The sequence below is a fragment of the Pelobates fuscus genome, chromosome 13 (assembly GCF_036172605.1).
Source record: "Pelobates fuscus isolate aPelFus1 chromosome 13, aPelFus1.pri, whole genome shotgun sequence".
NCBI classification, from domain to species: domain Eukaryota; kingdom Metazoa; phylum Chordata; class Amphibia; order Anura; family Pelobatidae; genus Pelobates; species Pelobates fuscus.
Genome location: NC_086329.1, coordinates 65,213,527 through 65,229,324, shown reverse-complemented (window position 1 = coordinate 65,229,324; position 15,798 = coordinate 65,213,527). Strand labels below are relative to the sequence as shown.

General features: G+C 39.0%; 1 protein-coding gene across 1 annotated transcript in view; it reads left to right on the top strand.

The window, feature by feature from the left end:
* The window catches only part of MGA (MAX dimerization protein MGA), a 310,904-nt gene that overhangs the window by 249,218 nt on the left and 45,888 nt on the right, over positions 1 to 15,798 (top strand). The window contains exon 20 of the mRNA XM_063440253.1: positions 12,292 to 12,337. Within this exon, the coding sequence (XP_063296323.1) occupies positions 12,292 to 12,337 (46 nt within the window). The remainder of the gene's footprint in view (positions 1 to 12,291; positions 12,338 to 15,798) is intronic.

The window sequence follows — 15,798 nt, the reverse complement described above, 5'->3', positions numbered from 1 at the left end:
CATTTTCATCCCTTCAGGGTGAGGTTGGGTCCGACCCCCGGTCACTAAAGGGGGTACCCAGGCTAGCCACTTCATCTTAGTGCTTTTTGCTGGGTCTTGAGGGCTTAGAGGCGGAACCTTGGCAGGGCCTAAAAAATATTGTCTGGTGAGCATGAAAGAAAAAATCTAGGCCTGCATAAGCAGACTCCTTCCAAACTGCTGTGAAGGACAGGAAAAAAGGCTGCCTGATGGGAAGGGGCAGGATCTATTTATACCAGTTTAAAAAGTTCTATTTCCTGTCCTTTCTGCTGTGAGGGGAGGAGCTAACCCATGTGTAAATGCTGCCATGAATAATGGTCAGGAAATATATCTACTGAAGAGAAAACTTAGTATCATAAACAGTTAAGAGACAATAATTCTGTAAATATCATATTGAAATAAAGTGGACTACATGATATGTACCTTATCTCTGTGATCTAATGTACATCATATTAAGATCTACTTAATAAGGTGAAATAATTACCAACAATCTTAGTGACCTGTGCTGAAGAAATAGTAACAGAAAATAACTATAATAACAAATTCAATGAATAATGTTCCCCAAAGTAAATTAAATAATCTCCATATTTATTGGAGAAGCACACATACCAATGTCTAGAAGAAAAAATATTATTATGTATACACATATGTGGCAAAAGTAACCACGCCACTGGGTTTTGGACAGGCCCTTGGGGTTTTGTGGACTTGGTTCAACTGTTTTGTTCCTCCCTCACCCCCACCCGTTAAACCCCTAATAGCTTGTTATATTCAAACACCGTCTGACTCAATAACTGTCATATTTTCAAACACTGTCTGACCTTTTAGCTGTCATTTTGTTTTCCTCAGAGGAGGAGTGGTTTTACTGCATGAATACTTTTGCTTTTGTGTGCCATTAAACAGATCTCTACCCAGCATTAAACCTCTGCTCAACTTCGGCCAGTGTGTGTAACTAAGTGGCTCCTAAAAAAGACTGGACATAACCAATTTGCAATACCTTGGGTTGTCTACTTTACAATTTGTATGCGATCATTGGGGTAATTCTCTTTCCTGTGCTACAATACAGTCTCAAAGGCAACATAACCAGTCATGTTCAATTTTCAAGTTTAAAAACATTGACATTTGCCTGCTTTATTTGACCATGTCACCTTCCAAAACACCATAAAACCTGTACATGGGAGGAACTGTTTTACTCGCTGAATACAATTTTTTTTACTTTATTGCAGTAATAGCTAACAGTATTATGACATTCACAGTTAAAATGCCATGCAGAATACAGTTCGTAATTTCTCAAACTTTTTAGATTTTATTCATAATATTGTTATATATATGAATAGTTGGTGTGAAATATATAATAAGTGTGGGTTCATTTAATATGAAAGAGGTGAATAATGGTTGAACAGACATAGCGCAAATTCAAGGTTTTGTTAGCCTTTTGTTTTGATCAGAACTTATGTATACATAAAGGGTATAAAAATAAAGCCCTATTTCTTCCTTAAAATGATATATAATATGTAAGGGGGAAATTTTGGTTGAATGAATGCATGGCTAAAAGGCCTTGATCACAAACATGCTGCTGCTCAAAAACATTGGTCCTTAAGAGGTTATGGCTTAGAAATCAAATAGTGTTTAAAGGACCACTATAGGCACCCAGAAACTGCTACGTTTACACTGAGGGTTAATCCAGCCTCTAGTGGCTGTCTCACTGACAGCCACTAGAGGCCACTTCCCCGATAACACGCTGACGTTCATAGGAAAGCATTTAGTATCAAAGCATTGAGTAATGCTTTCCTATGGGCGGTTTGATTGAGTGCGCGGCGCTTACGTCGGGAGGAGGAGGAGAGTTCACCAGCTCAGAGGGAGCCCGGCGCTGGAGTAAGATAAGTGGCTGAAGAGGTTTTAACCCCTCCAGCCCAGCAGGAGGGGGGGCCACGAGGATGGGGAGGACCTAAGGACTATATAGTGCCAGGAAAACGAGTTTGTTTTCCTGACACTATAGTGCTCCTTTAAACGATTTTAACATACCTTTTTATGCCTACCTAAATTTACTCTAGTGCTTTATTTGTACACAATAATGCATAACGTTAAATTTCAGGGGGCGTGGCTAACCGCCGATCTTGATGGACGCACATTAAACTCGCTACTCCAGACCTAATTGCAATCCATCGCAATCGGAGAAAATTACAAATCATGGGCAACCCTAAAAACATCCCAACTCTCAGGGACAAACAGGGAAGATGCCGGCGAAATCAGGATCTTTGACCCGCTATTTCAAGGAAAACCCTGATCGGTCGACTGAGGCCGCGGTCTCGAGTATGGCAGATATGGAATCATCCTCGGGTTCTCTATCCCGTAGCCCCTGCTACTCGGAATGCTCACAATCAGCAGATAAAAACGACGAAACAGGCATTCGGCAACTGATAAAAAACTTACCCTCAAAGGCTGATATTCAACATATGCTGGGCAAAATTGAAGCCTCCTTCCACTACTTCCTTCTCAGCGGCAGAAATGGTTCACACCGGCCAGGAAGAGACACACAGACCAGAGGTTCCAATCTCCAAATCAAAGGCATGTAAAAACTAATGCAGATGGCACTCCTCAGAGACAGTGCCCTAAGGACAGTAGTTCGAACTAACCTTCAAAAAATTAATTTACCTCTATACCTGTAAATTACGGCACCTCAGCAATGACTATTGTACAGAGCCCTCTATCAACCTTACAGAAGCGCTACAGAGACAATCTTTACTCATCTGAAACTACCGAATAATCTCAGGTGACTTTAAAAACGTTTCAAACAAGTCTATCTCTCAGCATAATATATGCAAGCGACCCTTATTACACAGACTTACTTTTTGAACTCCTAACGGAGTGGCCCGGGATTACCTTGAATATCAGGTTGTATGTTCATTTATTTATATTTGCCATATATTTTATTATTTGCCATAGCGAAGAAGTCGTAAGGCAGAAATGTTAAATGATGATAAAATGTTTTCAATAGATGTAATCGGAGCACTCAAGGAATCACACCAGGCAATTTTACTGTAGAGTAACTACAGTCTATTAGAGGGCTATACACCTCTCCTTCTTTCCACTGTATTAATAGTTGTAAAGCGATTATAAGGGAAACAAGGCATTATATTCTGCTTCCTTACCAAGGAATTGTACACTGTAACACTACGTAACACCCAGACGAGATCTATACACTGCTTCTTTAATCACACCTGACTAAAAGAAGAGATTGAATTGCCAACTCTCATATAGTTCTAGGGGTCTTAGAGGCATCTGTCATGAATCCGGAAGGAAAACATATTTTAACTGGTCCTCTAAATCTACCTTAGGTGACGTACATAACTTACGGAGTATAAAATAACCAATCACTATTTACTATGCATTAAGATCCACACCTCTATCTCCCTATCAATGCGTTCTCACGCAGTCATTATCGAACCTGCAACACTATCCTTGTGACAGTCGACTAACAGACCGACCTCACCACAAGACATACTACGTTCTATCAAAAAAAAAAAGACACACACCGCTACACTACACCTAACGTAACATTATTTCAATGTTACCTGGATGACTTCGCCCAATTGGCTAAATTCAAGATCCCATTACTAATCCCCAAAGGGTTTTCAGATGCCACTTCAATTTCGCCAGTGAGTAAACTCCTTCACTTCTGTTTCTCCAATAAAACAAGTTAAACTTTTGGATTGTAACTTGGGTCACAGGCTTATACGCAAGTCCACGACCCCAAATCTCTTTTGGTTCTCTCTCTAGCGTCGAGATTGAACTATATTCCCTATAGGGGAAAACTTCTCCTATACCTTCTGTCCTACGTTAACCTTACCCCCCTCCCCCCCTTACTCATTCCGTATCCTCTCCCCTTTCCCCCACTTATTTCCTGATTTTTCCCAGGAACCAGGTTTCACCCAAACCGTGACCAGCGAGACACCTCGATACCCCAAACCATAAGACGCTAAGAAATAGCTCTCCTTAATTGAGAGACCGTTCTTACTCCGTCAAAATGGTATTTCAGTGATATATCAATTTTTTGTACACAGTACATTTGTCATTTTGTTTTATTGTATAATCGTTCTCAATTCTTATTGTTATATGTTAACCGTTTTCTCAGGTAGTAACCTGAATATTGGAAAACCAAGATCTCAAATTCTAGCAGACACTCTTCAGTTGATTCAGCTGTGATAATCCCAGATATCTGTCAGATAGGAGCTGTCCTATCATAAATAAACCACAAACTAATCTAATTAAAGTGACAACAACACTATAGTAGAGACTGAAATACAAGATATTCCCAAACCCACACCGAGAAAACCTATCAATTCCCCCATAATACTTATTGATACCAACTGTAGAATAACACAAGTGTTACCACCATAGGTTAAATTGTATCCTCTGTAAATGCCTCAAAAGTTCCTTCTACCTTTACTAAGTCATTCTTGTCTCTACAGCCCTAATTATGACTAACTTAATCATCCATACACAAAACGCAACGGGATTAAATTCTCCTGAAAAAAGATCGATTGCACTCGCGGATTTCCAAAGAAACAAAGCACACATCGTGTTTCTACAAGAAACTCACTTTCGGAAAAACTCTCCCCCCCCAAACTGCGAAACAAAGATTATCCACTGGGATACTTCAGTCACTTCACCGAGGCAAAAGCTAGGGGAGTAACGATACTTATAGGGCAACACACACAATTAACATATCAAGAACTAGTGGACGACTCGGGTAGATTCGTGTTCGTTAGGGGTAAAATAGGTAACACCCAGATCACTTTAGCAAATATCTACCTACCAAACAAGAAACAGAACCAATCCCTTAAAAAAATTCTACATAAACTCTCATTGTTCCAAGAGGGGATTCTCATTGTGGGAGGCGACCTTAACATTGCACTAGATGGACACCTAGACACCACCTCCAACTCTAGAGATTATCAATCACAAACACGGACTCTCATAAAAAACACTTTATACGAAGACCAGCTATATGACAGTTGGAGGGCCATTCACCCCACGAAAAAAGACTATAACTTTTACTCCTCTTCTACTAGTACATACTCTTGGATTGATACAATCTTATTGCAACATAGATATCTCTCCCTAATACATTCGGCAAGATATGGTCCGATCACCTGGTCGGACCATGCTCCTTTTACATTGACCCTCTCCATTCCGGCCATACCTACTCCATTCGCTCAGTGGAAACTTAACGATTTAATTTTAAACGACAGGGGAACCCTGACCATGATACGAGAGTGTCAGGGTACCTGTGGTCTCTACCTCCGAAAGAGGTAGAGACTTAGCTGTTCCTCCATCCAGACGGTCTGATGGCTCCCTTCCCCGCGGTCTATCCGGTCATGCTAGGCCGGCCGCGAGGGAGTGACTGCCTTTTACAGCATCTAGGCAGGAAGTAGTCATCCGGACACTCCCCCGGAACGACCTGTCAGTCAATTGCTGCAGGACCAATCAGGACGCCTCGGAGGCGTGGTTACTGCTCTAAACAGGGTATTTAACAGAGCTTCTTTCTTTAGCTCATTGCCCTGTCGTGGTTCTAGCTTGTTCTAGTCACTCAGTGCTTGTGGCTTGTTTACCTTACTCTGCTTATCTCTGTTACCCTTGATTCGGCTTGTCTCTCGCTTACCTGTCTTCTGTTACCCTCGACCTCGGCTTGTCTTTGACCATTCTATACTGTACTACTTACGTTAGTCCGGCCATTCTAAGGTCCGGCATACGTATCTGGCTACTGTTTGTACTCTGCGTGTTGATCCCTGTCCCGATCCTGACAGAGAGAGAGCATCAAATTACTTCAAAGAAAACACCCATCCAGATACAACACCAATCATGACATGGGAAGCACATAAAGCAGTCCTTAGGGGGGAACTAATCAAATCTGCGGCGACCCTGAAAAGGAGTAGGGAAAATAAAATAGACTAACTCACCAGAGAAATTAAAAATCTGGAAAGTAAACATAAAACCACCAGATCATTAGAAGAATACAAACTACTCTCGCATAAAAGAACTGAACTGATGTCTATTCTACACTTACATGCCAAGCGTAAACTATCCCTAACAAAAAATACATATTACACTCAAGGGGGCAAAGCAGTAAGACTCCTTGCGATGTCTATACAACAAGAAAGACAATCATCTTTCATTTCTGAAATCAAGAAAGGAGATGGAACTCTAACGTGCCATATGCCAGACATATTAGAGGCTTTCCATAAATTTTATTCACAGTTATACAATCTGACTATTAGCTGAAGATATCTTAGAGTTCCTGAAGTCAAGGGTCAAACACACTATCCCTCTAAACGAAGCAGCATTTCTCGACAGTCCAATAACTCTGCAAGAATTCCACTCCACAGTCAAGTCACTACCCCTAGGGAAAAGCCCAGGTCCGGATGGATACACAGGGAAGTATTATAAGGAGCTATCACACATTCTAGCCCAACCATTTATAGAGGCTTACAACATGAGCCACATTTCATCCCTCATACCGAGCTCAGCCCTTGAAGCAACTATTACGATCATCCCGAAACCAGGGAAAGACACAGCCATTTGTGGAAACTACAGACCTTTCACTTATAAATATCGACTTGAAGATACTTTTAAAAAATAATGGCCTTCAGACTTAAACCATTCATGCCAAGCCTAATACATCAGGATCAAGCAGGCTTTGTCCTAGGTAGGGAAGCCAAAAATAACACTACTAAAATCATCAACATTATCCATTGGGCCCAAACACATAAGATCCAGAGTGCCCTTCTGGCCATTGACGCCGAAACGGCTTTTTTTACAGGGTCAACTGGACACTTCTAAAACACACTTTGCAATATTTCATTTTTGGCCCTAAATGGCAGGAGTGGATAGACACGATCTACTCGAAACCAACAGCGAGACTGAGAATAAATGGGCAATTATCAAACTCAGTAACTATCTCGAATGGCACGAGGCAAGGCTGTCCTCTTTCGCCACTTTTGTTTATATTCGTCTTAGAACCTTTTCTCCAAGGCATTAGAGATAACGAACTAGTTCAAGGACTCCAAATCAGGAGACAGAATTATAAAATTACAGCCTTTGCAGATGATCTCCTCTTTAACATATCAAACCCTCTCACGACCATCCCCATCATTATATCAGAAATGGAAGCATACGGTAAACTCTCATTTTTCCAGGCCAATTTAACAAAATGTGATCTAATGCCAATTTTCACAACGAACACTTTGAACACTCAAATCAAATCCAGCTTCTCCTTTAACTGGGACGCCAAATTGATTAAATGTCTGGGGATACACATCCCGAATAATCTAGACTCAATATAGGCGACCAACGACCAACTTCCCTCCTCTAGTAGACTTCATCACATAAGACTTACATAGATGGCATAAACCATGTTTTGGTTTGATATGCCGGATTAATATAATTAAAATGAATGTCCTTCCCCGTATCTTATACCTCCTACAGACAACTCCGGTCAGAATCCCAATTAAATTCTTCAACACAATTAAATCACTATTTTTGAAATTCATATGGGCTCACTCTCCCCCATGTCTAGCGTACCAAACACTAATTAAACGACAGGATCAAGGGGGATTGAACCTACCAGACATAGACACTTACCACAAAGCGATACATTTACAAAGACTCTATGAAAGTACGAAAAACTCTAACACGCTTCAGTGGGTTGACTTAGAAATACATGGGAAGATTGAACAAACATCCAACGATTTCTACTACGTTGCACGTTTTGTTCAAGTTGAGAGCGAAGACAAATATTTCGCCGTTCCCCTCACCTATCTATCCTTTAACTCTAAACCCTCACTTCCACCAAGAAACATCAAGGAAACAATTTGGCTTTAGTTATGAAGGCCCCTTCCTGAAATTGAAGGATGCAATAAGTGAAGGTAAGTTAAAATCTTTAGAAGACCTTACCTCATCAGATACTCACACAGGGGTCCAACTTTTCTTCCACAACCAGTTGAAACACTTTATCAAAACTCAGACACTACTCCCAAAAGGAGACAGACCTTGTAATAACTGCCTGTGTGTTTATTTAGTTGAATAAGTCTTTTTTATATATATATATATATATATATATATATATATATATATATATATATATATATAAAAAATATTCAAAGTCTGGCACTCTACCTTAAAGTTGATTCACTTGCAAAAAAAGCCTCGGTGCTGCAAAGCGTAGGTATATATACAGGACATAGGAAGAGCACTCCAGAGGTCTTATTCAAAGGTATTTATTCGGTGAGAAAATCAATCGACGTTTCGACCATACGGTCTTTATCAAGATATAAAAACAAGTGAAACGGTGACAATATATAACCAAACCAATAAAAGACATGATCACTAACCTGAAAAAGCTGTGTATCCCCAAGCCATGTGTGAACGCCAGTGTGTAATTATGAGTAAAACCGGAGTGATCCTGTCGGTGACTGATTACGTCACAGGAGTGCGAGCGGAAGTAAAAGTGTAAGTGTATCTAGGTAACCTAGGTTACCGATCCGTGAATACCCAACTATGCAGATATGTGAAATAGTAATTAAAGAAATATGGATCAAGTATTAAACTACTCATGATACTGGATGTTTCTAAATAGATATATAATGTATATACATTGGCTAATCTTATAACGGAGGAGGTTCCAGAGAGTGATTGCAAGCGGTGAAGATGATATATAGTAATAAAAGAAACGGAGGATGGAATAGAAAAGATCAGAGATATGTATAGCCTAAGAGTTAAGAAGTAGTAAATAGACTGGTGAGTGAGAGCTAGAATGTATGGTGTGTGTGTGGAAAAATTGACGTGGCCGAAAGCAGAAAAGTGACACCGGAATCTCAAAAAACAAAAAACGTGACAAGCAATGAATAAATGACAGAGAGAGTGTAAATGGGTGAGATAATCTAGTAGAGAGCCACAGAGTGAACGAAATATATACAAAGATATATGTGTGAAGAAAAGGGGAGTGTGGGGGAGCGGACATAACGCCAGAAATACTATGAAAGTGAAAAGAATAAGTGTGTGGAAAGCTCTGATGAGTGAGATATATCATGACCTCAATGTAAATAGCTATATCTAGTACGTGGAATAATATCCAGTAGTGTATGCATGATATATATCCCTGCTAACAAAACAAATTCGGCTATAAAGCCTTAGACAACTGACAGAATAGAGCAGAACAAAAAAGCCAATAGACATGGTCCAATTATAATGCTGGACCATTGATTAACATCAAAATTAATAGATCTGTCCCAATATAAGTAAGTATTGGGGAAATATGTTCGAATAATATATGATTAATAGATCTGTCCCAATATAAGTAAGTATTGGGAAAATATGTTCGAATAATATATGACAGAACAGAGCATCATAGTAGATCGCTTCAAAAAATATTCTAAATCTATATACAGACTAAAAATGTTCAAAAAGGTTGTATCCATGAGACATACTCAACGGGTGTCCAAAAAAGCGTTAAAGGAGACATATTCATTAAGGCCTTTGGGATGTAGAGTGTCCAGTGTTTTGATCCAGTATGTCTCCCGTTGGAGCAGGATCCTAGAACGATCACCCCCCCTAGATAGGGGGGGGATATGATCAATGGCCATGAATTTGAGAGTGGGTAGCCGATGGTTCATCTCTAAAAAGTGCTTGGCCACCGGTTTGTCTGTCTTGCTGTCCCTGAACGCAGTCATAATGCCTGAGCGGTGTCCTCGCATTCTATCCCGTACTGTGAGATCAGTTTTCCCCACGTAGTATAGTCCGCATGGACAAGATATTAGATAGACTACGTGGGTAGTGAGACAAGTGATATGGTGTTTAATGGGATAACGCTTTCCTGAATGGGGATGGGCAAATGAAGAGCCTGTGAGCATCCAGTATCATGAGTAGTTTAATACTTGTTCCATATTTCTTTAATTACTATTTCACATATCTGCATAGTTGGGTATTCACGGATCGGTAACCTAGGTTACCTAGATACACTTACACTTTTACTTCCGGTCGCACTCCTGTGACGTCATCAGTCACCGACAGGATCACTCCGGTTTTACTCATAATTACACACTGGCGTTCACACATGGCTTGGGGATACACAGCTTTTTCAGGTTAGTGATCATGTCTTTTATTGGTTTGGTTATATATTGTCACTGTTTCACTTGTTTTTATATCTTGATAAAGACCGTATGGTCGAAACGTCGATTGATTTTCTCACCGAATAAATACCTTTGAATAAGACCTCTGGAGTGCTCTTCCTATGTCCTGTATGTATATATATATATATATATATATATAGTCTTGGGCCAAATGCTCGCCACAATAATATATGTCTATATTATTGAAAAGTACTAATACGCAATCTGACGTTCTGTATAAAAAATAAGTATTTATTCTACTTCAATAGCAAATAATAATATACTTAACAGATGGTATTTCTTAACGAAGTTACAGAGAGTCGTCTTTGTAGCAGCAACTCAGGACAGAGAGGAGGGCAACACGGATCGTAGCAGGAAGGGCAGGAGAACGTGGTCCTTTGTCCTCTGCCCTTTATAGCCCAAATTACGTCATAACATTTAGTTTAGAATAGCCATATAAGGAAATTCCCCATATAAAGACCACCCCAAATCTCTTATACAGCAAATTCCAGAGACCTCATGGTACAGAATAGCAAACACCATCTGTTCTGTTTAACCCATTATACAGCCACACCTTAATATGTATTTGAATAGGAATATACAGAATATGCAATATTCTACAGACCTCTTACCGAATTTGAGCGTCTATGCACTGTACACCTGCCAAAAATAAAAACTCTCTCCTCCTTACACTCAATACTCAGAGATGCTTGCCCACAAACCCCCCCTAGCTACACACTAAAGTGGACAGACGGACTGCAAATCAACTTTACCACACAACAGTGGCGAAACGTTTTTATCTCCACACATAAATCTTCCATTTCAGCCTATGCGCAAGAATGCAATTTTAAACGATTAACTCGTTGGCACAACACGCCCTCTAAACTTCAACAATTCTACCACACATCGCCAGACTTCTGCTGGAGATGCAATAATTCAAATGCCCTCCACACACACATCTGGTGGCAATGCCCAATGATATACAAATTTTGGAAGAGGATTCACACAGCTGATTTTGCACAAAACTTTTCCCGGCACCCCTGACCACTAAATTTTTTCCTACCCCCCCCCCCCCCCCCGAGAGCTCACGAAACAAGAGACAGCCCTGTTCCGCCACCTTTCCATGGCAGCTTCCCAGTTAATACCAAAATATTGGAAACAACCTAAACCACCTCCAATTCGAGATATCAAGAGTAGAAAATATTAAATTAATGGAAGAAATTACCTTAGCTAAACAAGGGAGATATGGTAAATTTAAGACCACCTGGGAGCCATGGAATGAATACACAAACCACAAGCCCTCCCTGCCACAGCAACTTGCATTTCCATGAACCTTAGTTCACGACAAGCATATAGTCTCCACACAATTTTGGAATAGATCAAGTTAGAGAAGAAAGATCGAGATGCCATAACTACCTAACAATCCAACTAGCCCTAAAGGAACAGTCCTTACCCAACACTATACCTTTCCATCCCCATCACCCCCCGTTACATACCACTGAGTCTTGGTTCTCCAATCTATAGTAGAAACTTATTTTCCTGAACAAGATGTTTATCATCTACCGTGAGATGTTCTACTTACATTGCTTATTGTCTCATTTTTACTACTTATAGTTATAGTATTGATTTTTGAAATGTTACCAAATGTACAAAGATATGCAAAAACAAAAACAATCAGACAGCAAGAAAGTCTTCAAATTTTGACAGCTTTGCACCCCACTTTGGAAACTAGGATACCTAAAATACGAACTGCTAACTTATCACCCCATGTCAACCGATGTATCTGATATTCTCTAAAATATTGTACTGTTTAAGATTGTGAAATACCAAAGTTGTAATCTCGCTTTACCAATGCATATGAACAATTTTGTATAAAGAATTAAAAAAAAAAAAAAAAAGTTAAATTTCAAAGAAGCAGTTATGTGTGAGAGCTTATTACCATAACTAAATCTGTCGTTATCCATACTACAAAGCAACGTTCATCCAGAATATGAGTTCAGTTGTAGGTTTTTACTTTTTGATAGTAATATGCATTAAAGGAACATAAGTATCGTACATATTTCATTTTTTTTACATTTAACACTTTTATTAAAACTTCTGTTTTTAGATGCAATACACACGATGTAATGCGAGGACGCAGAAAAGGACTAAAGGTAACGGTTTATTACTTTATTTTGTTTGCCTATTTATGCATTTAGTTATTTTAATTACTAAAATGGATTTTACAAATACTTGTTGACTTATCCACATATTTCCTAGTTTGCTAGCTAGGCTCAGAAATACCGCTAATTGAGAATTTAAAGTGGCATGGTCAAAACATGTTTATTATTTTAAAACTTGTACATGGGGACTGCATTTCCTTACATATGACCTGCAAGTGGTCAAAGGGAGGAGCTTTAGTCATTCTCCATGTCCTTTGCCAGCTTTGTCATTGGCTGTCAGCTGAATACCACCCACCTTCAGTGTCGTTTCACAGTCGTAGCACAGTCCTGTCATCAATTTTCTGTGTTTACTATTGCGGGATCCCAAGAGTCAAGACAGTGCCAAAAGCAAGCCATAAGACGTCCCCTCCAGGAAGGGCATATAAATTTCCCGGTTCTGTGAATGATAAAGGACTTGAAGGGGTACCTCATTGTTAACTGTATGTTTTGGGGTACAAGCCATGGATGTGCTGGATGATATCCACACCTGGACTACACCAAACCTCCTCTGATAAGAACGAACTGCCCTTTACTAAAGGCGACATCAAGGCACTACTCCGCAACATTTTCCAGTTATTTGTGGCATACATCGCCATAGTGCGGGAAGAAATACACACTTTGGAGGGGTGCGTAAAGGCAGTAGAAGCATAGAAACATAGAATATGACGGCAGATAATTATTCAGCCCATCTAGTCTGCCTAATAAATCGAAATACTTTTTTTTTTTATATATATATTTTTATTTCTTCAAAAGTTTTTTTCATATTTGAATTACAAAAACATGCAAACAGTTCCTCTCTAGACATTTCAAGATTGCTCCTAAAAGTGTTTCCATTTTAAACATAGTACAAGAATTAATAAAAAAAAACACTGATACAATAAATACATGTATATATCTTACATACTTATTCCCAAGGATATACTTCAATAGCTTTACCAGAGTACCTCAGTACAAAGTAATCATATCTATGGAAACCATGAATATCCAAATAGAGGAAGGATTAAAAACAAGATTCATACCATTCACACATACCCTCCCAAGGAACTAGCATATTTCCATCCCCTTATTACTTTCCTACTTTGATAAATACGTTTTGCTAGTATCACTCCAGGATCAGACACACAATGGGGGCTACACCAACCTTCTAAATTACAAATTTAATTACTAGCGATAAACTTATCCACCATTTTATCCCAATTACAGGATTTCTTCAAACTAACCGAGTTTCCTTGGATTATTCCACTTTCCATTTTACATTGATATATTACTTGCTTTTTGATTTCAGTCCAGTCTGGAGCTTTATTACTTTTCCAATATCTGGCTAAAACTATCTTAGTTGCCATCAAAATATGTATTATGAGCATGACTTTCTCAGTAGGCATGGAGGGCTATCCCTGGTGTAACAGAAAACTTTGGGGCGTGAAATGTATATATATCTGGCAAACACTGTAAATCTGTTGGTATATAAACTTCCATATACCACCCAGAGACCCACATTGCCACCATATATGGAGGTAATCTCCTTTCACATCATCACATCGCCAACAAAGATGATTCTGATCTTTATATATTTTAGCCAACTTTTCTGTGACCATATACCATCTGTTCGTAAGTTTATAAAAATTCTCTACTATATTTAAACAGTGTACCAATTTATTGACCTTAACAATCGCACCTATCATGTCTTGCTCAGGGATTGCAATCTGTAAATCTTTTTCCCACATTCTTTTAGATTTCCAGGCAGAAAACTTCTGAGAGTCCCCTAGAAACTCATAGCATCTAGAAATATGGCCTTTAACTCCATGAGTTTCCAGAATCTTTTTTAAATTACTGAAATTTTTATTAAGCTGGAAATCCAAGAATTTCACCAAATAAAACGTAATTCTTAAATATGTGAATATCTCCTTACTGTCAATCCCAAACTCTGATTGTAACTGATTAAATGACTTAATTTCCGTTTTATCTATGATCTCTTGTATTTTCGTAATTCCCTTTTGTGTCCATCCCCTTATATTAATATCCTCAATGTTCCCCTTAATTACCTCTAAGGGTAAAAAGGGAAACAGTCGATATTCTATTTTAAGTTTCTTTTTAGTTTTGTACCAATATCTCAGAATGTTATCTATAATAGTAGAGTGTTCTGGGTATACTAAGTTGTTCTTATTTTCCTACTTCCTTGTTGTCCAAAATAAAGCATGTAAGTTATTTGTCTCTACTAAGGATTGCTCTATTTGATACCAAGCTTGATCTTTTTGATCACTACTTAAGGTGTTAGCAACATGTGCCAGCATACAGGCATTTGATATTCTATTATATTAGGGGCAGCAAGGCCTCCATATTTTCTTTTCTTAGATAATAACTGTAAGCTTATTCTCGTTTTTTCCCCCTTCCAAATGAATTTGGAGAAAGCTGATTGTATCATTTTTAACCATGGATTTGGAACTTGTATTGGTATCATTCTAAAAAGATAATTCCACTTAGGCAGAATGTATGAGCGAATGGTGTTTATACGTCCTATCCAGGAATATATTTCTTGGAATTTTAATACCAAGAAAGATAGTATTATCCTTTACCCAAACAAAATCATAAGACATTTTAATAAAGTTCTTTTCTTCATTAGATAAATTAGTTGTCATTATTGTAGTCTTGTTAGTGTTTAATTTGTAATTTGAGTATTCACTATATTGGGCCAATATTTTTATCAATTCCGGTAACGAGGATCTAGGATTCTGGATCATAAGTAGGGATCGACCGATTATCGGTTTTACCGATATAATCGGCCGATATTTGGTATTTTCGGCAATATCGGTATCGGCCAATAGGGATACCGATATTGCCGATAATACCTCCCAGGACCGCCAAGCTCATTACAAGCCCGGCGGTCCTGGTGGGGGCGGGCAGCAAGCGTTTACTCACCTCCCAGCAGCTCCTCCAGCTCCCCAGTGTAAATCTCGCGCGACCCGCGGCCAGCTCTGACGGCCGCTGGTCTCGCGAGATTTACACTGGGGAGCTGGAGGAGCTGCTGGGAGGTGAGTAAACGCTTGCTGCCCCTCCTCCCACAGCTAAGCCAATGCCACTGGACCACCAGGGATTAACATATCCCCCCTCCCTGGCAAGGCAACAAGCAGGGAGGGGGACAACAAAAAACTAATAATAATAATTAAATATATATATATATATAAAAAAAAATTAATATAAAAATAAAAAAAATAATTTAATAAAAAATGCCCCCTCACACATACACTCTTATTATACACATGCACTACACAAACACACTGTGTATATAATTCAGTGTGTTTGTATAGTGTGTGTATAATAATGCAGTGTGTGTTTGTATAGTGTGTGTGTATAATGCACACTACACAAACACACTGCATTATAAACACACACACACACTATACAAACACACTGCA